The 26,600-nt window shown below is 42.3% G+C and overlaps 2 protein-coding genes across 15 annotated transcripts in view; one reads left to right on the top strand and one right to left on the bottom strand.

Annotated features, from left to right (window-relative positions):
• CCDC149 (coiled-coil domain containing 149) overlaps positions 1-19,114 on the top strand; it is a 52,402-nt gene extending 33,288 nt beyond the window's left edge. For 2 of the 13 annotated variants that reach the window (XM_065060650.1, XM_065060662.1), the window contains 5 exons: positions 5,395-5,471; positions 6,770-6,802; positions 10,446-10,568; positions 15,037-15,630; positions 16,236-19,114. In XM_065060650.1, coding sequence (XP_064916722.1) covers positions 5,395-5,471; positions 6,770-6,802; positions 10,446-10,568; positions 15,037-15,629 — 826 coding nt within the window. In that variant the 3' untranslated portion in view covers position 15,630; positions 16,236-19,114. The remainder of the gene's footprint in view (positions 1-5,394; positions 5,472-6,769; positions 6,803-10,445; positions 10,569-15,036; positions 15,631-16,235) is intronic. The other 11 variants (XM_065060660.1, XM_065060654.1, XM_065060651.1 and 8 more) reach the window with 10 other exon arrangements.
• An 807-nt stretch (positions 19,115-19,921) lies between these two features.
• SOD3 (superoxide dismutase 3) lies at positions 19,922-21,456 on the bottom strand. 2 transcript variants are annotated; one of them, XM_005501284.3, is made up of 2 exons: positions 21,294-21,456; positions 19,922-20,845 (listed from the first exon to the last, which is right to left on the bottom strand). In XM_005501284.3, the coding sequence occupies exon 2, from the start codon at positions 20,827-20,829 to the stop codon at positions 20,104-20,106; it is 726 nt and encodes a 241-aa protein (XP_005501341.1). In that variant the 5' UTR covers positions 20,830-20,845; positions 21,294-21,456; the 3' UTR covers positions 19,922-20,103. The 2 variants fall into 2 exon arrangements, with proteins under 2 accessions (XP_005501341.1, XP_021141766.1); XM_021286091.2 differs by having other exon boundaries at positions 19,922-20,863; positions 21,294-21,435.
• Positions 21,457-26,600: the final 5,144 nt, after the last annotated feature.

Below are 26,600 nucleotides of genomic sequence, written 5' to 3'. Positions count from 1 at the left end.
GAACTACTTCAAGTAGAAACACCTAAGACACAAAAGGGTTTAATTGAAAAAGGGAAATACAGGTAGGACATCCAGGAAAAACACCATTTATTGGAGGTGCACTAGCTGGTTGTTGGGGGCACTTATTTGCCAAGTAAAAATTTACAAGTAAAGACTGATGACTCTAAAAATGGGGAAGAAACTGCCCATCTGTTGGAGAAGGTTAGAGAGGAGAGTGAGGTCAGTGCTCAAGTAAAACAGACAGATCCATAAACTGGTACTAGCACAAAATGCATTCTTTTGCTGAAGACATTTCTCCATTCAAAGTAGAAAGTTGAGAAGGATGTGGAGCTAGAGAGAATTGTAATGACAAAAGGTTTTACATAAATCAGATAGAAGTCTTCTCCTTCACCCTTATGTTTCTCTGTTTTGTTTGCCCAGCTTTCCCTGTGCAAAGAGCGTGTTTGGAGATCACTGTTACTCTCTTGGGTTGTTGGGTGAAGAAGGTGAGATTCGATTGGGTAAAGAATGTGAGATATTGAGGTGTCTGTATCATTCATGGAAGAAGTTCTGCTTTTGATATTTGATAGGTGATTGACCTGTTAGTGTTTCTGTTATCAGTAAATGAGACTTTTCAGACCAGAGGAACTTATTTTCGTCCAAACAGTTAACCTGCTCTAAAGTCAAAACATCTTTTGCTTGCAGGTTGCGATATGGCTGTGTAAGCTTACAATAGCAGAGTGGTACATTTGCTTTCTGATTAGCTGAAGCAATGAGACAGTGGATTTTTTTAATATAGATTAGAATTTGAATATCCTGTTGAAATTGACTTTCTGCTGTTATACTGTTGTTAAAAACATCTGTTGCCACTTGCTTTTGGAACAGACACACTATTATTATTACCACTTTTCTAAATAAGCTAAAAGGAGCTGTGAGAGTATATGCCTAGGAATGAGTGGGCTAAATCCAGCCTTTATTTTTTTTAGCCCCACTTTTAAGGAAGAAAGAAGTTGTTTGGGAAGAAAGCAGGTCGTTTTCCCCAGGTGATTAGTAGCTACTACTGCTAAGTTTAAGTAACCTCCTGTTTCTCCTCAGAAGCACATCAGCTTAATTTGAAAAGGCAGTTGTAAATGAATTCTGTATGCAGTAATGTGTTGTGAGATTAAATAGTTACATAAATGCAAAAAGAAACAGTCCTAACCCTGCCTAGCAAGTGGATAAAAATATTTTTTTTCTTCTGCCAGCTGTAAACTATTTATTAGATGTTCTTTTTTCTGCAATTTGTTCCTGAAATTGCCAGCACACATGCAAGCCAGATTAGCGTAGAAGCTGCTCTGCTGCGTAGACGTGTTGCACTAATTTTAACTTTTCTAACTTGGGCAAGCTCAGTCATGACCAAAATTACAAAAAGGATTGTGTCAGTGTGTATCCAAGTAAATGTTTCCATGTGATGTATAGAAGTGGATTTGTGACCGTGACAGACGTTATTTACAGACGTTTGGGTGATTGTGTCTGTGTGAGGGTACACGTCTTCTGTAGCAGGATCTGAGTTGAAAGTGTGGTGGGTGGAGCTCAGGTGCTGCACATCGGCACAGCTCCCTTCAGATCATGGCCACGTATGTTGGGAAGCCTGGGACAGCCAGGGGGGAGCTTCTGCATTCAGGTGGGAGCATCGCTGCTGTTACCTGAACGATGGATTTCTGCGAAAGGGAGGTTAAGACTAACACCTCTGTGGCATTAGACACATGATTGGGGACAACAGAAATAGCTATCAGCACCTTTGTCCATGACATGATCCTTCTTTTTTAGTTGAAGGATCTGATCTATTATGGCTGGAGATAGAAAAAAAAACCAAAACAATAGATTAGGGAATTTGATGCTACCAACTTTAAAAATAACCTGCTGTTCCAGGCCACCACAGCTCAGTCTTCCCACAGCACATACAGGGGTGGCAAATTATCAGGAGGTTATAGGGCGAAGGAAGGAATGGGATAAATCACGCTGTGTCCAGGTTTGCTTACACGTTTATTTTTTTCAAAAAACTGTTTCTATAAGAACACAGAGTTTTACCCATACCAGTCTTCAGATAATGTGGTTTGGAGCAGACTGAATCATACTCGTCACTGAACGTATTCTGCTTTCTTCCTGAATGAAAGGAACAGGGTTAAGCATTGTCCTCCCTGTTTGCCAGCCTTTGTTCAGAGCCGCAGAATGATCCTTCTATGTGAGAAACTGCAACAAAGGCTCAGCCCTTCTTCTGAGGATCCACTGGGAATTATCAGGACATATTTGCTCCAAAACCTTTAGAAATAGTGTGGTACAGCTGATAAATGAATTACTAAATTTAAGAGAAAAAGAAGAGTGACTCTGCTACTGTTGCCTGAATAAAAAGAGCAGTAGTAATAACTGAACTTGCTGCTGAGGGCTGAGTTTCCTTCTGTGATGCTGCTAGCTGACAGGGAGAGCAGGACCTTTCCCCCCTTTTCTGCCCTGGAATTACTGGTGAACTACTTATGAAAATAATAAGAATTTTCTTCTTTTCCTGGCAGAAGTGCTAAACTTGTGACCCATTTGTGGTGACAGTCATTAGCCACATCAGCTTTGCTTTGTTGGCTCCTTGGCTGAGGTAACATGACATGGAAGAAGTCTTGGATCATCTCTCTCCGTTGGCGGCTCTTCCAAGCCAGGGAGCTGCGGGGCCAGGCCGGGAAGACGGGATTGGGCTCCCTGTGTGCCAGGAGAGCTGCCCGCGGGGCTCTGTGCCCTCTCCATCACCCGGGCTTTGTACTGCACAGCACAGCTGCTGCGCGTCAGGCCATACGCTGGGCTATGAAAATAAAGTTATTAAGGATGAGTCTCTGGTACCAGATGGAAGCATCCTGAAAGCGAAATCTAGACTTGAACAATTTTGATTGTAATTGGAGAAGACAGTAATAGATCCATCATGACCTTGGTAACCTATTTGATTATTGAATTTAAATGGGGAAATAAACATAACTGCTCCCAAATGTCTTCTCTCTTCTGCTTGTAAACAGTATCACAGTATCACATTATGTTTGGGATTGGAAGGGACCTTAAAAGATCATCTAGTCCAATCCCCCTGCTGGAGCAGGAACGCCTAGGTGAGGTCGCACAGGAACATGTCCAGGCGGGTTTTGAGTGTCTCCAGAGAAGGAGACTCCACAACCCCCCTGGGCAGCCTGTTCCAGTGCTCTGTCACCCTTACTGAGAAGAAGTTTTTCCTCAAATTTAAGCGGAACCTCTTGTGTTCCAGCTTGATCCCATTACCCCTTGTCCTATCATTGTTGGCCACCGAGAAGAGCCTGGCTCCATCCTCATGGCACTCACCCTTTATATATTTATAAACATTAATGAGGTCCCCCCTTAGTCTCCTCTTCTCCAAACTAAAGAGACCCAGCTCCCTCAGCCTTTCTTCATCAGGGAGGTGCTCCACGCCCTTAATCATCTTGGTTGCCCTACGCTGGACTTTCTCCAGCAGTTCCCTGTCCTTCTTGAACTGAGGGGCCCAGAACTGGACACAATATTCCAGATGTGGTCTCACCAGGGCAGAGTAGAGGGGGAGGAGGACCTTTCTCGACCTACTAACCAACCCCCTTCTAATACACCCCAGGATGCCATTGGCCTTCCTGGCCACAAGGGCACAGTGCTGGCTCATGGTCATCCCGTTGTCCACCAGGACCCCCAGGTCCCTTTCCTCTACACTGCTCTCTAATATGTAATTTCCCAACCTATACTGGAACCTGGGGTTGTTCCTGCCCAGATGCAGGACTCTACACTTTCCCTTGTTAAATTTCATCAGGTTATTCCCCGCCCAACTCTCCAGCCTGTCCAGGTCTCGCTGGATGGCAGCACAGCCTTCTGGTGTGTCAGCCACTCCTCCCAGCTTAGTGTCATCAGCAAACTTGCTGATAGTACACTCTATTCCCTCGTCTAAATCGTTAATGAATATATTGAATAATATTGGCCCCAGCACTGACCCCTGAGGCACTCCACTAGATACTGGCCTCCAACTAGACTCCGCACCATTGACTACCACTTGATGGACTGTGATGGACTGTTTGCTTTTTAGTTGATATATGCTTCTGTACCTCTCAGTACTTTCTTTTATATGTATTATAAGCTTTCTCCTCTTTTACATTCTCTCTCTCATCTTGATATTTTTGTAATCTCCAAAATACAGACTTTTATTTGGCATTGCAGAGCCCTCACAGTAGAGGTTTCAAGCATACTTCTTAATCAACTTTCCTAGACCCTTTGATATTTACTGGGTTTGCTGTTCCTCATGTCCTTCCCACATCCTGCCATCGTGTCAGCAGTGACGTTCCCAGTGTGCCCAGACGTCTGCAGCACGAAGCCCTCGTAGGCAAGCTCGTGGCACAGCGTTACGCAGCCCCATGAGCGGGGGATATGCTGCTTCTCAGCATCCACTTCAAATTTAACTTATCCTTCTGCTTTAATTTGATGAGTAAAACTTGCTGTCCGTCCTGTCTGCTGTTGTTTAGAATTGCTGCCTCGTCTAGGTTTCTCACTCTGTTGGGTATTGCTGGGGTTTATTTAAAGACTTCAACTCTAGAAGACTTGCTGTGCCTGTGAAGAGGAACACATTCTGAAATTCATTGGGAAAAAGAGCTCTCTTTGCAAGATAGAAATCTCTCATTTGATCTTGTGAGAGAATTAAGACTAAAAGTTAAATCCTGCAGGAAAGCTAACTGCAAATAGTATTTGTGTAGGAATAGGATACAAAAGAAGCGATGACCTAGGAATGCAGTGAAAACTAAGAGTTGGTGATAGAGACGCTAAAGAGCTTGAAGCTTTTTAGTAAAGTAGAGAACAGAGTTGAGCACTGAAAGAAAAGGCATAGTGGAAAATAAATTCTTTGCCATTTTAAGCAATTTTAGTGATAGGGAAACCTCTATGAGTAAAGGACTAGGCCAACATTGTTCTTAGGACTTCAGAATCAATCTAGATGTTGTCTTGAGTTGTCCATATTTTGTCTGCAAGTGGTTTACCTTTGGGTTTTAGTTGTAGAGAAAGTAAAAGTAACCAGGAGGAGAAATTTGCCAGCAAGGAAAGAGAAATGTTGTGAGTTGGGATTCTTTGTCTTTGCCAAAAGGCAAAGGTTGAATGTCCAGTACATCCTATACCTTTTTTTATTTTTAATCCACGGGATAGATTAGACAACTATATTTCAATTTTTTTAACTCTGGGGGAGGGTGTCCATTGCCATTAATGAAAAGAGATGACTGTATCCAAGTTTACTGCACTAGTTAAGTGACAAGTTAAAAGCTCGCCTGTGGTCATGTGTGCAATTGTGCTTTGGTTACCTTAGCATCACAAGGAGTCTCACATCAGCTGACTATCCCTGGCTTTCGTTTTTGTTTTCTTTTTCCAAAGAATTCTAGGTAATCGAGTTGCAGAACTAGAAAAGAAATTAAGAACTTTGGAAATTGCTGGCTTGTGGAGTCTTCCAGGTTAGTAAAAATTCAAGGGAACAGCTTGCATTATTTAGTTTTTGAGGGTATATTTGCATCTAAGAAAAGGTTCGCTGTAATTTTTTACTGACAATTATTTTGTGGATGTGCTGTTCAGCACATTTGCAAAATGAGAAACCTCTAATAAATGTTAAGTTGAAAACAAAAATCACTAGACTATTTAAACTCGGAGTCAAATATGTATACTGGGAGAAAAAAAGAAAAGTTTCAAATACTGGAAATAATCAAACCACCTCCGTAGTCTGCAGGCAAAAAAAAAAAAGGAACTATATTATTTATGATACACAGAAGATTGGCCATGATATTTTTTCAACAAATTTTATTTATTAATTTTGTACTTCTTGAAACTTCCATGGATTTTATTGCTGTATTTTTAATGTTTTTCTGTAGAATCATAAACTCTGAGAAATTTGAAATGTAAATGATCTTAAATTTTCTAGTCCATCTCTCCATAACAGACTTATTCCCAGTAGCATTTTAAGTATTGTATTTGGGTTTGAATTACTAAAGTAATGGGAGATTAATCTGCTTCCTAATAGACCTCGCCGTTAGGAAAATGTACAACATTCAATTTACATTTACTTTTTGCTTCTTTTCTTCCCATTACACCTAATTGTGTCTTCTTTAACCACTGTATATTATGCGGCTCCATTGCTGGTGTTTGCATCATTAGGCTTTGTTGTTTACAGCTTCCTATCAGTACTGCTGAGGGTGGGAGACAGTGTGGTTTAGGCTTCTAGGCTTTTTTGCTCGGTGTTCCACCCAACCTTTCCACCTAGAAGAAACATCTGACGAAGCTGAAGAGACCTTCGGACAAGCTGTTGCTGGTAGCCCTTTGGCCTGGGGGGTGTATTTCCAGTTCAGCGTGCCCACTGTAGCCATTCTCTCACCTGTCTGGAACGGGCTCTCTCATTGACACCTTCCAGAACTGAAGGACCCAAATTTATTGCCATGTATTACTCTTCAGTCACCTAGTCCCGCCCCACATTCTCCAAAAGTATTTGTCTAAGACCCTCCTCACGGCCGTTTTGTACATTGTTGCAAATGTGTATCATCGACTCACCAGTTTAAGGTACTGTAGGATTTTTTTTCAAATACAATGTTCCGTGAAATTCATACACTAATAAATGCAGCCTTTCTAATCTTTGCAAAATATATTTTAAAAATTAAACAGTGGGAACTTCTTGCGCTGTTGTTGGTCTCTGTAGGTAAGACATCAAATTAATGTTTATACAATAACAACTGTCTCTTTCCTTCCTTTCTTTTGCTGCCTGAAGGCCTGAGCTACAATGTCTCAGTGGGATTTGGGAGTAGGTTCTGCTTGATGTATATTTTTAGTAACTGATTATAGCAGTACGTTAAATATTGTCACTGCATGTAAATAAACAGAAATGTTATTTGAGCATTTTTATATCCGACAGATTAAGATGTTCAGTCAAGTGAGTTAGATGACCACAAGAGAAATAGAGACTGCTCTATAAGACGATTCCTATAAATTGAGCAAATAGTAAGAAATTGTGATCTTAAATAGTTGTAAAGGAATTTTACACTGGAGTGTGAGCTCTGTTGAGCCCAAGGTTTGTTGATTTGCTGTGTGCCTTTTGAATCAAGAGTGCGCTTTTGTTCCCAAGTGCACTCTGGATCCAAGGTGGTCTGTGAGAGGCTCACACCAGCTGGTGGGTCACCAGTCTTCATGTAACAGCAGCATGTAACAAATAGTGTGGGAACTACCCCAGTGGACTCTGCAGCTGGATGTTGGCTTGGGCGAGGGGCAGAGCATGCGCGCTATCTCATCTAGTCAGTCTGAAATCCAGAGAGACAAAGTTCTTATTTGATTGTGAGTTGAACTTTTTGTCATTGGGAAAAAAATACGCAGGTGAAAGCTGATGTTCAGTCTGGCACTAAAAGAAACGCACATTTTAAACTGCAGGTTTTTTTAATCTGAAGTTAATGTTTCTACTTAGTCATCATTGTCTATTGTAACATAACATCCACTGTCACCATGGTATTAACATCTTCCATATGGTGTTAACAAATGACATTACGAAACTTTATCCTATTGAAGAGCTTTTTTTTGTTAGGGGACGTATTTGCCATCCACTTTTTGGGCAGTGCATGAATGAACTATGGTGGAGCTCAGTCAAGAGGAAACGTGTGTTTAATTTTTGAAATGGTGGAAGTGGTATCGTAGTTCATTTTCTATAGAAGTTCTGCCTACTACAAACTTCAGCTTCCCCTCTTGAAAAATGTGCTTTAATTAAACAAATCTCTTGCAAGGTTCATTACTGAAAAGAAAGCAATCTCGGGCATAGACTTGGCTCTGATTTTCTTTGTATGAGCCTACTTACCTTGAGAAGGAAGCAGAGAACATGATGTTTGCAGAAGCATTTAATTATTCGCTTTGTCTTAGGTACATTGTGGTTCAAATATGCATGCATAATATGTTTAGTGTATTCAGTGACAGTACGTAGTGAACAAACACCACCTTATTCCTCTCAAAATTTGAAGTCACTAGACATTCAGTTAAGCAATTCTGTATTTCTAAAAATGTATAGTTTCCTGGAAATTCCCCATTTCCACTGAAAAAAAGCCTGAGGAAAGAGCCGGCTGTGACTCAGCCCTTTTCTGCGTGGGGTGCCAGGGAAGTGTCGGCGCAGCCCTTGCTCTGCAGCGCTGGGCAGGGAGCAGAGCGGGGGGACAGTCCCCAGGCTCAGCCGCTGCCAGGGCTGGAGCCACTCAGAGCCAGTCGGGTGCAGCACAGGGTGCCCAGCCCTGGGGAAGAAAATTAAGAATTTACTGCTGCTGGAAACTCACTCGTCTGCTTATTTGGCGATGTGTATAGTTTTCACTAAAGCCCTTGAAAAATCATTAAATAGAGGAGCACAAAGCTATACAAGCTATAAAATTGAGGTTACTCAGCAGCTAATTGAAATTCCCTGTGTGTAATCCAACTTCAGATCACGATTCGTAGAATGTAGTGCAGCAATACCCCCATGTCCCTCCTTCATGAATGGACGTGAGTCATTGTTAATAAATAAATATGCCTCAGGTTCTTTGCTTACATGTGTGGATACTGAACTTAGGTCTATTTTCTGTAACCAAGTTGGTTTTCAGAGAAGAATGTGGAAGTGAATGTGTTTACTGTCTCAATGCTGGCTGAAAGTCAAGAAGTTTCTTTTTTGAAGTTTGTCTTGAAATCTTTGGGCACTTTAGCTCGAGCTTTACTTTAAAAAAAAAAAAAAAAAGAAAGAAAAATACTCTTCTGGCAAAACTCCTTCTTACTCCCCAATGCTTTATTCATCATCTTTTTGCATTTTTCTTCCTCTGTTGAATTCTTTTGTATCTTTTTGGATATGTGGCTACTTTTGACTGTGTATGAATATCTATGGGACGTTTTCATACCACTAGTTCTCTGTATGACTTAGCTCTTCCTCCACCAACACAAAATTCCTTCACTGTTACAGGAAAGTGCATTCTTCTAAGAGCTTTTGCATTTTGAAATAGCTACCAGGGTTTTTTTGCCTTTTTTTTTACCTTTTTAATTAATTTTGCCTTACACTGGGGGGATTTCCCCACTTTGCTGTTAGGTTTGTTTTGGTGTTTTTTTTGTTACTTGCTACGGTAAAGGCAGAATTCTGATGCGTACTTGACAGGGGGATCAAAGTTTGAGAAGATCCATGTTTCAAAATCACTAATGGCATGCATATTGCTGCAGTATATGCCCCAACACATTACAGATACAAAAACATCATTAATACCTTTAGGATCAGGATATTTACAGCCAGTGCTTTCAGTAGTAGTTAGGGACTGGGGCAGTCCAGTTAGACTCCATGGGAACAGTGTGACTTTCATTGTTTCTTAGTAGGTACCAGAACTTTCTCAGGGCTGGATTTATTCCCAGTATCTCCTGACCTTGGTGCTCTTTGGAAAGGCTTTGTTTCGGATGGATGATCAGATTTAGGATGTTGCCTTAAGGTGAAATGTTCAAGCAGATTGAGAGGGGAGAAGTGGTTCTTCCATAAATGTCCCTTCTTAGGGAGATAAATAGCGCAGGAGCTCGCTGCCTCCCCAGCCGTGACTGATGGGTTGGCCCTTGTTCTGGAGGCCACACGAAGACCACGCTCAGCTGATCGTGCACATTTCCTGCTGTTTCCCCTCTGGATTTAAGGTAGTGTCAGTCACTGAAAACATGAGCATCCCAGATAGTGGAGCACTTCCTGAAGGGTCTGCAGGTGTTGCTTTCTGTATTGCTAAAATATTTCAAGACTAGGCATCTGCAGCAGAGTCCTCAGCTGAAGAGTTTCTTGCACTATTTTGTCTGCAAAAGAGCTGGAAAATTGCCCTTTTCTATTTGGCTTAAAACAGAAATGCTCAGAAGTGGTTTTGGAATTTTCAGATTAAAATCTCTCCTGTTTCCCAGCAACGTATGCTTGTTTGCTCCCTCCATTCGTAGTTACTATTTTTTTAAGGCAGCATTGTAGGATATTACGTGTGTGAGTTTGTAGTGTAAAACTACATATGTGATATGAGCAGGTTCATCACCAAGGCAGAGTAATAGAGAGTAAAGGAAAAGTGCGCAACACTTGCTGGTAAAAGCCTGCAAATGATCCGTTACTCTTTGTAAAACTTTTGGTATGATCTGATTATTAATATTCTGAATTGAATTCTAATTGCTAATACAATTTACTGCATACAGCACCTGGTCTTTTTCAAAATCTGTCCTTTACTCAGTCCTGTGGATAAAAACATATGTCTTTTCTGTGTTTGACTGGCATATTCCAGCCAGAGTACAGAGTATGTTTTTCCGTGCTGCAGAAGGATCATTTGAGATGCTTTTCCTGTTTTGTACTTTTCAATAACATTGCAAAAAAAAAAAAAGTAGGATATGCTTGAATATCATTAGTGCATAATGGGTGTCATTGGTGAATTAATAGTTCTAACACTTTGTTTCAGGCGGAAAGGATACCATAACATTCAACGACCCAGCCTTGCCGGTGATCCAGCGGTCCAGGTCACCATTGTTGGCGTTTACTGATAAGCCACAGAAAACTGAGGTGCAAGGTGAGCACCTGGAATGTAAGGACCATGATGAGAGCTGAGCACTCATTTCTTTCCAAATAAAAAGTAATAAATTGTCATTCTGGGAGAGCAGAAGGCAAAGTTTCAGTGGTCACAGAGATTGAATAAATCATCCAAAAGTGAAATGGATAGGTGGTCCCAGTACAAATAGCGAAGAAACGACTGAAAAACGACTGTTGAATAGATTGCTCAGGGCTAGGGATCAAGTCTTACACCTCAAAGAATTTTCGTGGCAGATAACTCGATACTGTGAGAAGCTATTCATGCCACCTCTGTTACAGTTAACAGCCTCCTGCTCCTTTTCCCTCCGTTAAAATGCGCAGTAGGAAAGCAGCCTGTGCAACTGGCTTAGCACTTCCCTGCATTATAGTTGATATCTAGATGAAAGGCTTCCTGATTGCGCCCAGCAAATTGAAATACCCTACTCATTTTCCCAGAGAAATTGGCTGCTTTTTTTGTAGTCTTGCATGTGTTTTGTTAAAAATCCTTCCCCAATAGCAAGCTTTAACATCTCTCCAAAGTCAAGCTTGACTTTATTTGACAGTATCAGAAGATAGTGTTTTGCTGATAGCCTTGATTTATTTTTTTTCCTTAGTTTTTCATAGTGGCTGGGAGATGGATTATTATGCTTGCCTATCGGCATTTGGATAAGCTCTTTAATGGGCATGACATTTTGGTATGCCCAGATTTTACTCAGCTAACCATGAAGCATCATAAACTATTTATTTGTTAGTTCTGAAACTAAATAGATTGTGGTTTAATTTTGACTTTATCATCCATGTCATCATCTGATAAAACTTGACAGCCGGTCTGTTTTTTATAATCTTGATCAGATGATGCTTTTGCTAAAAATAAGAAGTGAAACTATAGTGGATAGTTCTCCAGTGAGTAACTCATAAATATTCATTTTTTGCCTGCTTAATCATTGACTTTTAATTAAATCTGCAGTCACTGAAAGTATTTACTTGGTGGCATTATGTTCTTTACGTATTTGTCCTAGGTGAGGCTGGTATTACAGCTTTGATTAAAGCTGCCCATCAAATCTCACCAGACTTTGTTGCTTTGTAACACTGCCAAACTTTTGCTCTGGGCTGAAGCTTTCCATGCTGTGTTTTCTACTTCAGCTGATTTTTATAATGACAACCAGATCACTTTTTCATGTTAAATTCTGATGATCACATTTGTTTTGGTGTTCTTTTAATTTGTCTGGTTTTTGTTGTGATGTCAGTGGTTTTGGTTATTGTTTTGGTGCAAGCATTTAGTATATCTATAATTGAAAGGAACTAGAAATCTGGAGAAAAAGTTTCCTCCCTAAGAAAACGGGCTGGAATTTCCACCCCATTCTAAACCATTCATTTTCACATCTCATATGCTAAAAACAACAGAAACCAATCCAATTATTCTGTTGAGCTTGCTTTGTGCCACCAATGCTGGTAAATCTGCATGTACCATTCCTTCAAAATAATGTAAACCTGGAAGGAAAAAAAAACGTGGAGCAGAGAGGAAAGAAAAGCTGAGATCAGGACTCTTGAGTGATGGGGAGTGACAGGGTCCAAGGAAGTCTGAGTGAGGGGGGACTTGGGTCTGGCCGAGCAGAACTCAGAGCACAGGAGCAAGGAATTAAAATGCTGACAGTGAAAGCAAGGTGTGATTAAAAAAAGGTGGTAAGGTGGATGAGAAATGGGTGGAGTTGAGTGTAGGGACTGAATAAACAAAGGGTTGTAGGGCAGGGGAAGAGGAAAATAAAACAGCCTTGGAGACCAGAAGGCAGACAAGGATTAGGACTGTGGTGGTCACAGAAAGAATCTGCTCCCAGTAGGTCATCACCCTCCTTCCACCTCCCCGTCCTGTCACTGTAAAAGAGAGACAACATCAGTCACAGAAGTCCTGTCATTAAACTGGAGCAGGTTAGGAATTACTGCTCTGCTTGCACAAACGTCTTGTTTTTTTTCCTTTGCATGTGGCTTGGTAAACCTGATAACCTGCAGTGAGAACTCGGACAAAACTCCCCTCTGTGATAGTTTAAAGAAACGAGGCCAACTTTTCACTGGGCCGGATGAGCACTTGTATACTGCCCGCTGTGCTGGGGACACCATAGCATCTAGCAGCGGGTGGAGCGACAGTGACTTCTTCCATTGCTCCAGATCCTTTTTCTGGAGAATGTTTGGGGCTGCCAGCTTCCCTTGGAAGCCTGGGAAGGAGGCAGCGTGTTTTCAGCTCTGGGGCACATCTCTTGGAGTCACACAGCTCCTCTGCACTCAGCGGCTGTATGAGAGCGATAACTGAGTCACCTTTGTGCCACTCTGCATAGAGAATGACTCTGTGGTTGAGGTGTAGGAGCTTGGTGCACAGTGCATTTTTTCATCTATGCAATGTAGCTCCAAAATCTGGGGGAGGTGAGCAGCTGGGAAGAACATAGGAATGTGTTCATCTGCCTTTGTTTACCAAGCGAGTATGTCCTTGGTTTAGAGGTATTCCAGAAATAAAAACAAAACCACTTTTATTTTCCTGTTAGCTAAATGATCGGTTGAGTGAAAACAGTTGATAAGTGGAAGGGCAATGAAAGTCTTAAGTATCTTTGAAAACAAGGCTTGATGTCACGCCAGCTATGGTCCTTTAAGTAGTACCATTGATATTTGGTGCCTTTTTGGCGCAGGAAACATTTTTGGCTTTTGTACTAACACACATTCTTTATCAGAGCTTTCTATAATACATCAAATGTTGCTCTAGCTAGGCCTACAGATAATCAGATGGCTTTTCCAGGCTTTTTTTAATCTAATCTCTCTGCTTACCCTGATCTCATCAAGGCCTGTTCTAGTCCATACTTGCTATCATTGTTTCAGTTAAGCTGGATGGTGGAAGTCTGTAGGCTGTACTGAGCAGTTCCTGTGTGAAAATGCATAATGACATAGTGCAGTCATTTGAATGAAAGACTCTCTTGTGCCACCAAATCTCCCTTTATACACCGCAAGGGATGGATGGTGTCCTGGGATAGGTTGTGCTTGAGTATCAGGGCTGCTAATGAACAGCTATTCAGGTTTTTTTCCTCTCCATTGTTGAGTGCATTGTTCCTGCTGTATTGCCTGTGTGCTATTTCAAGCATCCCCTGAAGACAAAAGCGCTGTTTTTCTACAAACTTATCTCTGCTGTCCTAGTGCTTTGAAACGATTTATCTTCAGAAAATTGCAGCAAGGTGATGGGATGGTGTTATCCCACTGGAGAGGGAGGAAACTGAGGCATGCAAAGAATAGGGTAGAGTCCCTGCTAATTTCATGTGCCAATTTGAGGTACATAAGTTTGGACTCTTTTTGGAGCACTTTGGGTGTGTGTGTTCAGACATACAACGTGAGCAGAGCAGTGCTGTGATTCAGGCTCCCAGGCTTCCAGCTGAGCACTCGGATAATGAGGATTAGATCCAGTGGGTGATCACTTTTTGAAAGTTAATTTATCCCTGCCTTTTCCACAGACTTAAATTCCAGCTCTTCAGAGTAGCATTCCTAGCTTCCTTAGTGGCAGTAAGATTCTTCCCCTCATGCCAACCCTTGTCCCACTGACTCAACAGCTCCCAAATTATAAATGAGGCAGATCCAATGGAGGCGGAGGCTCCTCAGTTGTGTAGCTCCGATCCCTCCCTGCAGCCAGGCTGTCCTGTGCTGTGCATGAGGCAGGAATCCTGCGGGAGAAACGGGGTAAATGCTCAGATACTACAAGGTAATGCATGTGCATGACAAGTGTCATTTTAAGCTGTCAATGCCGCCATACTTCTGGCATTTCCTAACTTTTCTTACTTGGCTTTGCAAGCTTATTTTCAATGAGGCTTTTTGTCTTTAACTGAGATGAGGACAAATCCTCCTTTTTGCACAAAGCTCTTTGTTTACACATTGGTGTTTTCTCTATTCTGACATTTTGTTCAGTGTTTGCCTTTTGGTATAATGGTATATTTAAAATTCTTCCGCTGCTGCTTTGTTTTATGATGTTTCCTGAATTAGAATAATCTTTTATGTTAGGAGAAATGTAGCAGGACCAATAACAAAACTTCATTATTGGATGAAAGCCCGTGAAAAGCTCCAAATGGAGCTTGGGTTAACCCCTGAAAGTGGTAATGATGTGGGGATTAATGTTAAGCTGTGCCAAAAATTTCTGTAGCTGAGTGCCTTGCTTAGAGTTGATATTCCTTTGAGAAAGCTTGCCTGACCCTGCTTTTCTGCAGTGCAGTTTTGGCTATGAATCTCTTAGAATTGTCAAGTGTTAGGGAAAAACAGGCTCCAAAAACAGGGCCAGACCCAGCAAGAAACTCTGTGTAGATTGCTTGTCATCTAAGATGGGCATAGGGAATCACTTTTAGAAGTTTGTTACCGAGGTAAAGATCTCTGTGGCCTGGCCCGGTGGTGATGGTCTTCAAATTAGATATATAACCACTATCTGTGACTGATCAGCACATCTCGCTGTTCCGTTTCTCTTCCAGCAGAACAGAAGCGAGAACGTGATGAAACTTGTACTGTTGCAAGTGAGTCCTTGGCTCCAGAGGGAACAAACTTAAGTGACAGAAACCAAAATAAACATTTTTATCCTTCATTACCTCAGCTACCTTCTGAGGAAGAAGAAATAAGCAAGCTCGGAAGTCAGATAATTAAACTGACAGAGCAGGCAGTTGCAGGACTGGAACGGAGAAGAGCAGGCGCTTCCGCAGGGGAGCAGAGCGCGGAGGCTGGAGCGGAGCTTAATGGTTCGTCTGAGGGAGAGTTCCTGCTTTCCAGCCCTGACCCATCTGACCCCACGGATCCCTCAAACTCAGAGAACGAACAAACAGCTGAAACTGAGGCCCTGAAAGACAATGATGCAACCTCAGAGAGCGATTGTGAAATTCCAGATGAAAGAGGACATCGAAACAGCAGCACTGTGGATGTGGTGCGTACTGGGGAGCCTGGAAGGCACACGGGGCTCGGTGTTACAGCGACACACACGAGTAACAGCTCTGAGAAGCTTCCTGAATCTGAAAACAAGAAACCATCTGATCCTGCTGAAAACTGTGAATATTTGGATAGCAGTTTGGCTTGAGGTATGAAATCCAGGCCTTTGAGCCTCTCACTGTACTCCTTTTGCAGTGTTTGTGCTGCCGTGAGTATGATAGGTCAAACTGTGCCGTATTGTTCATTTTTGCATCTAACTGCTAATTTTTGTCTAATAAAGGTGGTTTTCTGTTAGTTTTGGCTACAATGTACCAAAGATGTAGATTACCTAAAAGAAAGAATTAGTGATGAGATTTAATTGTGTTGGTTTTTTATAATGATTTGAAGTTTCTACATAGATTGATGCAATTTACGTTGGTGTAGCAGAGAGACCAATGATAATGATTTACCATGTTATCACTAGGCTTCTGTGATGTGTATGGTCCTAGTGCTGGACTGTATTTTAATGGTTAGAAGTGTCTTCCAAGGATGAAAAATTTGAAGTGATAAATGGAGAAGCATGTTAAGGCTACAAGCTTTTGCTCGTTTCTCAGATTGCATTCTTTTTCTCTTTACTTATAGTGACTGTAAGTACATCCTTAGAATAAAATCACTGTTTCTTATAGGAAGTTTCTAAAAACCATCCCTGCATGTATATAGTTCTCTCATTACAAACCTTTATATCTTCTCAACTGAATGAACTTCTCCTTTCCAGCTCATCTCATGAAAACACAGGAGTTATTTAACTAGATACCGAGAACCCAATTTAATGTATCTCTGAGGAAAACGTCATCAGAGAAGCCAGAAGTCTTTCTGTGAGAAGCAGCAATGCTGTTCCAAAGTAAGGAGAACAGCAAGAGGAGAACCAGCGATGCCCTGTCCACCTGCTTGGCTCTGTTACTGGAACTGCATTCACAGAATCACCTCAACCTACAGGAGCTGGAACAGCCCTCGGGCTGAGGAACGGGTGGTACATCTCAGCCTACTCCATCTGTGCCCTCCTTTTTAAAGGAATCTGTGTCTTCGTTTTGTCATGGTTTGGAATTAAGGATAGATAACTCCTCCTTTCCTCCTCATTTCACCAGACTGTGGTGTAACAGAAGGTTTATTTGCATTGCTGCCGCTTTCTTAAACCTCTTCCTTTGTTAATATTTAGTTATAGGACGACGTTCCTATGATAACTGGGGAAAAGGGAGGCTGCTGTGTCATTCCCTGTTCGCTCCTGCTGCTGGAGCTGTGCCAGTCTGCTCCTAGGAAGGCAGCAACAAGGGGATACTTAGCGCTGAAGTTAGCAGCTGTTGGAGAAGGGGAGGCACGTCCTTCCTCTCCTGTTTGTAGCATAAGGAATAGTCTCTGCAGCTGTGGAGCTTCTATGGGCCAACAGCCGTCAAGGCAATTTTTCTGCTGGCTTGAGACCTAATTGTCTGTAAATGTTCGTTTCTCACTCCTAGGACTTGAAACCAATCAGCGAGAATTAAACCAAATTTAATAAAATACTACTAATAAAAAGGAAAATCCCTCCCAGATTGAATCCTTCTTTGACAAATAACTGCCAGCTGCAAATTTTTACAGCCCACTTGTCAGTTACGGAATAAACAGAGTTTATATTAGCCGTACTGACAAACTCTTCTGTATGTGGAAGATGAGCTAGCAGGTGCTGCCATAATCAAGGTGTTAGAGTCCATGAACGGTTTGTATTCAGCAGAAGAAAGGCTGTATGTAAATGATTACATATAAATATAAGGAATGATAGTGGGAAGGTGAAAAATGTGGCTTGTCTCTCTTCTCATGTGTTTTCCTGAGCAGGTGCATCCATGTAACCCTTTCAGTGTCTGTCTGCAGGCTGCAAAGCCACACTCACTGTGCTCCTCAAATATGTTTCCTTCCTCTTTAAATGTAATTTGACATTGCAGCGTTTCACTGATATTAAGCAGCAGCCCTTAGGAACAAAATCCATCCCTATATTTAAGCATATTAGGGACATGGAGTAAAAAGTTTTTCTTTCATTATCCTCATCACCATTTAAGTTCCTCACCACCTGAAAAAACGAGAAGAGTTTAAATGTTTGAAAGATTGTTATGCTGTTCCCATTAATGGTAACCGACTGCACTATTGACTCATTTATACAACAGTACTGACAGGTCGGAAGAGAAATAGCTGCAGAAACTGAAATCTCCAGGAGAATGTGGCAGGGCTTTTTCCTTTAGTGCTTGAATGTCACATGAAGTAGCATTTTATTCAAGATGTATTCTTTTCAATCTTTCACAGACTACTCTTGCGCAGAGCTAAATATCAGTGCAGTCAGAACAGAGGCAAGTGAATAAGAAGGTCAGGATTTCACGTAGCTGATCTCTGAAACATTCAGGATGTTGCGTTGCCTGCCTGATGCACAGGTGTGTGAGTTGGCGTTTTGCTCCTGGCCCTTCAGCAACCAGTTAATGCCATTAACTAATTAAGAGCTTGGTGCAAAAATTTGAGCAGGTAGAAGCAATGCTGGACCAGCAGCTTTTTAGGGCTGCATTTGCTCATTCTGTTTGTGTTTTCTCTGTGAGAACATAGTGATGTACAACCCAACAACTAGGACATCTTGGTAATTATCCATTCTCCCTCTTACAGGCCATTTTTATATCTTTGCAATCATTAAATTGCAGTGAAATATCTAGATCTCTGGAAACCTAATTTTCAGTGCTGTGTCACTGCTGCAACGCTGTCCCCTCTCCTTTCTGCCCTAGTGAATGTGTATTCTAGCTCTGGTTTTAGCCTTCTTTTGAGAACACAAAACTCCAGAGCTGGGAAACTTGTAAGACATTTGCTGCACTATGTGTGTCAAGATCTTCCTTGGATGTTGCTTTCATTTATGTTGGTTTGCTAATAGAACAATGATTATTTATTTTTCCCCAGAAAATTAATTAGTGTTTTGTGGTGGAATCAAGACTACTTGAGGTTTTTTTAGGGGAGTTGGTTTTGTTTGGGGTTTTTGTTTTGTTTGAGTTTGTTGGGGTTTTTTAGACTTGTGTTCACTTTTTCTGGAACCGCAGAAATGCAGAAATTGCATCCAGCCATAGAAGCCATTCTGGGCTCCGGGAAGCAAACTGGGAAGGGAATATTGTGGCGTGGATATAGAGAAGATGCATTTCACAAACTGGTTCTAAAGAAGTTTTCTCACCTAAAAGTGAATTCGTGCATTATCTGTGTGAAAATATGATGTTGTAGTTATTTAAGAAAAGTGTTGACTGAATTTGTAAAATAAGTGCGTGAAAATGACAGATGAAGACGCATCTTTTAGAATGCTGCTGCTTTTCTAAGTGAGACTATTTTAAGTATATGGGAATTTGTATAATAAAGAAGTGGAAGTTCTTTAATCATTATGAGCTCAGGAATGTATTTCAAAATCCTAAGTGAGATGAAGTTGAAAGTCTACATCTCTAAAACATAGGATTTTGTTTACCAGCTTCTGTTTTGTAGTTTTACTTTCTAAATTATGCAGTTTAATTTATTTGCAAACCTCTCTTTTATGCTGCTTGGATTAACTGCACAACATGGCTCAACTATATTAATACATTTTGTCATCTTTAATAAAAACATTTCCTGATACGTTTGTTCTACCTGCTCATTTCCTTTTCTCAGTACCAGATGAATGATATTCATGTGTTTTAGTATTTTCAGTGAGTTGTGTTAAATTAAAAACGTAAAGCTTTATTGAGTGAGAGTTTTAAGTTTGAAAATTATCTGATTTAAATCTTTTCACTGTCACTTCTCCAAGTCTAAATTGATTGATTTACTTCCTACATTTCTGTATAAAGAAACACAGCCACTAATTTTTTGCTTTGAAAATAGTATTTGTCTCTGATCTGAACTGTCATTATCTAAGCAGCATTAAAACTTTTGTGTACAAACTAGTTACTAACAGGCACAAACTAGAGGCTTTAGGGAATTTTTGTCTGTTTTCAGATGTGAACAGTGTGACTTCGCTATGGCCATGTGGACAATTAAAAATAGTTAAGAAGCTCAGACATGTTTCAGGAAACAAGCAAACTTAAAATACAAGTAGAACAATGAAATTGCCCTAAAGTTTAAAACACAAATGTCTGTACTATCCTTTACTTTTAGGGGAAGTCCATTATCCAGGTCTTGCAGCACAACACCCAACACTGTTGAAAGCATAGAGGTCGTTTTACCTGTCAGATTTGGAACTAAATACAGGGTAGCATCTAATGAAAGGAAATTTTTTTACTTATTCATATTAACTTTTTTTCCTTTGGTATCTACCTTATGATCCCTTTGCAGTACACGCTCTCTTCACAGACTGCAAACCATATCCATTACCTCTCTTACTTACATGCGTTCAACTCCCAAACTGCATAAAGAGGAATCTTATCTTCAAGAAAATACATCACAGTGTTGAATTGATGCTGGTTTTATTGATGGGCTTACAGAAAGGAGGCTCTACAAAGTGATAATGCATTTCTTAGAGGAACAAGTGGATGGAAATGGGAGTGCTTTAGCTGTGTGTCTTAGTGGCCGGTGGCACAGCCTGAGGTACTTCGTGCTGCCCAGGCTGTAGCCATCTTGTTGGTCTTCACTTAAACCTGGTTCTGTGTTCGTTTGTTGAGCCCTCTCTTCTTCTTGTCTGTAACTTCAGACAGTTTCTCTTCCCACAAGTTCTTGTTGCAGATCCCAATCACGCAACAAGCCAGACGTTTCCCAGCGTTTCCATTTTCCAAACTGGCCTTATTGTTGCCCTTGCCCATGTCGTCTTCCTGTTCGTGGATCACAACAGATCTGCCCATGATGGAATATGGACCAAACATAGTGGCAAAGAGATTAGTTTTGTATTTTCTGATTTTGCCTTCTTTAGGAAAAAAGTTGCCAAAATCCCCTGGGTGCCGGGGGTGGTTCACTCTGAAGGGGTTATAGTGTCCTCCCGTAGCATCGCAGCCGTTGCTGAGGTCCCCAAGCTCGTGGATGTGGATAGCTCTACCAGACTGATTATTATCCAGCGGAAACCCATCCAAGTAGAAAATGGCTTCTAGTCTTCCATATGAGTAATACTGCCTGAATAAGACTTGTCCAGTCACTTGTGGCTTGTCAGCATCTATTTTGGAGCTGGGCTTCATTTCACAAGTGGCGTAAATCATCCTGTCGCTCTCATTACCAGGCGCTACCGGATAGAGCAAACTCTGCCAGAGGTCGTTCACTTTTGTCTCTATGTCTTGAAATGGCTCTTGGCTTGAATCACTTTCTTTGTCTGTCACGCCACCAGAGGCAGACAGGGCAAGCCCAGCGACCAGAGAAAGAAGCAGAAGCATCTTGGCAGCTCAGATCCTGAAAAGGTACAAGAAGCTACAAAGAATTAGGGGAGTTTTGCAGTGGCACGGCTGGAGAGAAAGGCACGCAGGCTCTGGCAGGGCTGAGCAGAACAGCTGGAGCAGGGTCCCCGTGGACTGCTGCTTGCTAAATCTGTCTGATGTGATGAACTCAAACTAAATCAGAATGCAAACGCATGTTTAAACACATAAAACTGAAACCCACGTCTAAAATACTAGTGATTTTATATCTTGCACTAGATCTTGATCTTAAAAACTGTCTCTGTTTTCATGCAGGAAGCAAGTAAACCAGAGTGTTATTAAATACATTTTTAAGTTTGCATTTAGAGTTTTCTCCTACTACAAATTCCAGCGAGACAGTTTGCCAGGGGGCTTTTTTTGATCCGTCTGCTTAACCACTAGTTAGGCATTACAAGCATAAAGTAAAAATCCAACAAGCTGATTACCTTGCAGAGCTGCTGCAGAACCCCTCAGTAGTAGCTCTTTGCCTCTGCTCCCCTAAACCAAGATGTGATCAGCCAGAAAGCCGGAGCTGTTTGAGGTTGATGCTTGTGGGAAGTGCGTGTTTGTGTAAAGTTAGGTAATGCTGGCTCAGGGGAGGCGGCACCAGGAGGACCCTGGGAGGGGGGGGAGAGGGAAAAGTTTTAGGCATTTTCATTTTGGGCAGGGTGAACACTTTGTCCTTTCTTGGTCTGTTAGTCTGGCTTTCAGTCCTCACGGACATTCCAATTAAACGGGGAAAAAAGTTAATAAGCTTTTAAATTAATCTTCCTTTTGATGACTTCACGTGCTTATCTAAAACACGCAACCTTCAACGTGCAGCGAGGGGAGGGGAAGGAGCTTTACTAAGGCACAGTTGGGCTAGTTCGCTCATTTACGTGCTGGTTGTCATGGAGCTGGTTTGCATTTTTATTTCTTCATTAGTCAAAACTGAAAGTGGTGCTTGAGCAACATAAACTGTTTTACATGGATGTATCCCAAAGTTTTGGTGGTTTTAAAACCAGAAGGGCACAACTCAAACTGTCAGATGTTGAGATACATTTCAGTGATGCTGCTCGGTCAGATTTTAGGGCTGCTGTCTGCTACTGTACCTGCCAACTTATCTGCTCCACTGAAGTGGTTTTTATTCTTCTTTTGGAGACAGCAGTGCTTTCTTTCCAAAGAGAGGAGTAAGCAGTACCGAGGCAGTGCAACATCAGACTGAGGCACAGAGAAATTGTTTCCCAGAAGCTGGCTGGAGCACAGAGACTTCACACGCGTTTCATCATCCCGTGAACTGAGAAATGCTCTTCTCCCGGGGCACTGCCCTGCCGGGAGCGCTTCCCGCTCCTGGAGCTGAAATGTGGGGTCAGCCGCCACAAGAGCAATTTAACGGACTGAGATTTCTGTAGAAAGAAAAGAGCAGCTCTTATTACTCAGGAACAATTCTCAACTCGAGAAAATTGCAAAGAAAATCCTTTTTCCCAGTTCGTGTTTCCTGCCAGCTGGGTAAGGAACGGGACTGTCGGCTTCTGGAATGCTGAAATTGTGTGTTTCAGTCTTACTGCTATCATATTCTACATCAGATCTGAGATACTGGTTTTTGAGAGCTATTTTTTTTTCTTTCTGATGAGGGAGAGTAGAGCTGAAGGGATGTCCACCACTTGGATCATTAGCTAGGGACTGGAAATCCAGAGCTGGCTTCTGCTTGAGCTGTTGGGATATTGAAGGTGTTACTTTAGCCCTGGGCTTCAGTTCCTAATCTATGAAACAGAACAACTAGTATTTTTATTTTTTCAAGATATTTATGCGTTGTTCAAATTATTCTGCTCACGGGAACCATGGAGTGCTCGGTGGAAGGCAAACTCTGACCGAGGGCCAGGATTGCCCGTCACCCCAAGCCCAGTGCTGCCTCCTTTGCAGCCTTTTCCAAGTTCACTGGCAGTCTCTGAGCTGGGAAAACCCATTCTTGCAACATGGTAATATTATGAAATTTCTCAGTTTTAAAGCATTTGAAAGAAGTAAAATGTTTTACAATCAGGTTTTATAAATATATGCAAAAAATGTTCAGCTGAAAACTAGCCAAATGCAAAGGGAGGTGGTTAAAGTTTGTAAAATGCAGCTGTCCAGTCTGAGTACTATTAGAAAAACTATTTCTTAGCGTGATAAACTTTTTTAAGGAGACATGATGAATGGAAGAAAGAAAGGAGCATCATTTATGGTTTACTCCTTGAGTCACGAAGTAATGGACTGCAATTGAGTTTAACACTTCTGCAAGGAAATTTCCAAGCCAGCAGTCAGCACTTCAAGAGAAGAATTTTAAAGCTTTAGTTGAATTATACAAGGCATTTTGCAACGGGAACTAGGGTCAGAATTTTAGCTGGTTTAAATACAATAATGCTGCTGACTTCACTGGCATTTGTGATGTTTTACACCAGCTGGGATTCTGTGCCTCAAAAAAAAACCGCGCTGGAAAGGCCAAGGTACTTGCTGCAAAGCTCTTTTTTGATGTACTGCACACGTGGGAACGAAGCAGAAATGCAGAAGGGTGTAAAGGAGACGATCAAAGGGATGGAAGGGACTGCAGCAAAGCTAAATGATGTATTTGTAGTGCTCTGCACTTCAGAGAATGAAAAGGAATACTAGCTGTGGGCTGCTGTCAGAAAGATGTATTTTAAAAAGCAGGAGGGCTGATAACTACAAGAAATGCAATTGCCAGGGTGATTTGGCATTCAGTCTGGGTCTCAAAGATGGAAGTCGCTAAGTACTAACCAGGTGTAGCATCAAAGTCTGTTGCTACTCCCTGCCTGTGTTTTAGTTTCCTGGTTAAAAAGAGGTGCAGAATAATGGGCTAACAGACTTTAGAGCAGACACAGCTGACACAGGAAAGCCCTCAGTGACCTGACCATGCACTTGGACTTGTGTTACAATCCCTGTTTGAAAAATAGACTTCTGCTTTTGCCCAAGTTGTACAGGATCTATCATATCTCAAATTTCATGTCTTGTCCTAGACCCTCCTGGGCTACACAACACAGAGTTGTCAAAAAAACTTCTGCAAGGCTCTTTAGACCACACAGAAAACCCAGACTTAACTTTACTCATGGGCTTTACAATGTACTTATTGCCTCTGCTCACAAGTTCTCAACCCATGCTATGACTTTCAGGGTTGGCTGGTTGGTGGGTTTGTCCTGGGGTGACTTTGTCCATTGCACCATCCTGCTGTTCAACTGAACATCCTTTGATCCAGTGTAGAGTTAAATGCAATGAAGAAACGCTGCATAGGAGAGCATCCTTTTGTAGCAAGCAGTTGCCTTGTTTTGTGTCTCCAGCAGTTGGATCGGCTGTCACTGATTTATGGTAGAGTGATTCTCCATAAAAACGACACCCACAGAAGGCAGGTTTTACGTCTTCTGCAGTGGCTGATGGAACTGACTGCTTTTCTCCACGTATGGCTGAGGCTGGAGCCGCCAAAAGAAGAGGGATGTTTGTAGTCTGAGGGAAACTGAGGCCGGATCTTTGGGAAACCAATCTGCTCCTTCGGTTCAGGGCACTTGCTGCTATTTCTGAGCCACAGTCCAGCTATACAAGTGGGTCATCAGGCAACTGAGCATCTGGCGTTTGTTGGTGTGTGGGAGTTACCTGCCGGCTGTAGAGAGACTGCAGGTCACCAGAACTTCCACACACTGAGTTTGGTGCGGTATCAGACGTGTTCCGCTCAGCAATAGCCTGCGAGCACGAAACCAGCCCCGCCTGGGGCCTGGGCCTGCCTGCGGTCTGCGGCACAGCCTGCGGGGCTGGTGCTCCTCTGCAGAGCGGGAAGCCGTGCTGCTGAGCTGGGCAGGGTTTAGAAAGCAGAAATCACACAGAGTCACAGAATGGCTGGGTTCGGGAGGGCCTCTGGAGATCATCGAGTCCAACCCACCTGCTAAAGCAGGTTCACCAGAGCAGATCGCACAGGAATGTGTGCAGTGGGTTTTGAATGTCTGCACAGAAGGAGACTCCACAACCTCTCTGGGCAGCCTGTTCCAGGGCTCTGTCACCCTCAGAGAAGTTTTTCCTCAAATTCAGATGGAACCTCTGATGCGTCAGTCTGTGCCCGTTGCCCCTCATCCTGTCACTGGGCACCACTGAAAGGAGTCTGGTCCCATCCTCTTGACACCCACCCTTCAGATGTTTATAAATAATGCTAAGATCCACCCCCAGCTTTCTCCGAGCTGAACAGACCCAGCTCTCTCAGTGTCTCCTCACAGAAAGGTGCTCTAGGCCCCTAATCGTCTTTGTAGCCTGCCACTGGACTCCCTCCAGTAATTCCTTGACCTTCTTAAGCTGTGGAGCCCAGAACTGGACACAGTGCTCCAGATGTGGCCTCACCAGGGCAGAGCAGAGCGGGAGGACAACCTCCCTCGACCTGCTGGTCACAGTCTTCTTAGTGCACCCCAGGATAGCATTGGCCTTCTTGGCCACAAGGGCACAGTGCTGTTGGGGTGCCCATGAGGGTGCAATAACCTCAGCTATTTACTGCCCGGCCTGTCCAACACAGCCTGTGGATGTCCAGCGGGGCGCCGGTGCTCAGGGGAGAGGAGCTTCGTCCTGGACCGGGCCGTGTGAGCCTGTGTGGTGGGACTGCAACAGCATTCCCTTCTGCAGAAGTCACCATGGAAGAACTTGTTTGCGATTGCTGTAAGGAAAAAAAAACAGGAAAAAAAAAAAGAAAAACCTTGCTGTAGCAAATGGAAAATCTGTCGCTGGTCTAGGCTTACTCTTTCTGTTTATTCCTGTTCCTTGACTTCTTGTTCCTATTTAAAGAAATAAAGATATTTAGTGCCTGAGATAAGCATCCATTTATAATATTATTGCAAAAGAGCGATATGCATTTCCAGTTTCTCAGGACATTAGCCATAAAAAATCAAGTTAAATAAATATACAAAAGAGAAACAAAACTGTTCTCTCTGGGGAATAATTTCTCTTTAAAATAGAAGATCATGCAACTGTTAAACTAGTCTGCATCAGCCAATTTGAAAAATTCATGAAATTTTTCCTCTTTAATGGCTTGAGAAGAAACCATTTTATGAGAGTGAGGGAGAGATGAGCTGTGAGGGTTTTGAAAAAGCTGCATTCAGAAACTCATTCTAGATCTGTCAACCTCATTTAATAGAATTTCATCTTCACGTGTGGATATAAAATATAAATGTATATGTAAAAAGTAGGCTTGGAACACAACTATTAGACAATGTAGGTTTTCATTTGTGTTGGCCTTAATTCCCTGACCCTTTATTAAATGTTTATCTTTCTGCTGCATACCATTAATCTGGAGAGGGGTTTGCTGTTTGAGAGGAGATAAGAAATTCTCCTCAAGTTCAGCAATGGCCATAAGTAAAATCATCTTGATTTTTTTTTTTTTCTTCAAAGTGTGCAAAACTGCGTGTGGTTTCGAGTCAAAGAACTGACCATGAGTTTCAGATCGTTCCATCCTGGGGTATTAAAGTGAGAGAGCGGTTGGCAGCAGGTGCAGCCCTGCCTTCTGCTTGTGCACGCTGCCACGCTGCTGTTCCCACACGCGACGCTGGGGCAGGCGGTGGCTCTGAGGGTGCCTCTTGGGAGCAGGAGGCCTCCTGCTCATCAGGACTTTCAGGACCAAAAACATTAGGGCTCAGTCCCTTCCCGCAGGAACAAGCCCAGTCCTGGCCCAGGCTGGTCCTCGTCCTCAGAGGCACGTCAGCAAAGCAGGAGAGGGCAGGTGAGAGCTGCTGCACAAAGCAGGGATGGAAACAGGC

This window comes from Columba livia, chromosome 4, assembly GCF_036013475.1.
Source record: "Columba livia isolate bColLiv1 breed racing homer chromosome 4, bColLiv1.pat.W.v2, whole genome shotgun sequence".
Lineage (NCBI taxonomy): Eukaryota > Metazoa > Chordata > Aves > Columbiformes > Columbidae > Columba > Columba livia.
Note: the sequence above shows the minus strand (reverse complement) of the source record. Positions and strands in the feature narration are given on the sequence as shown.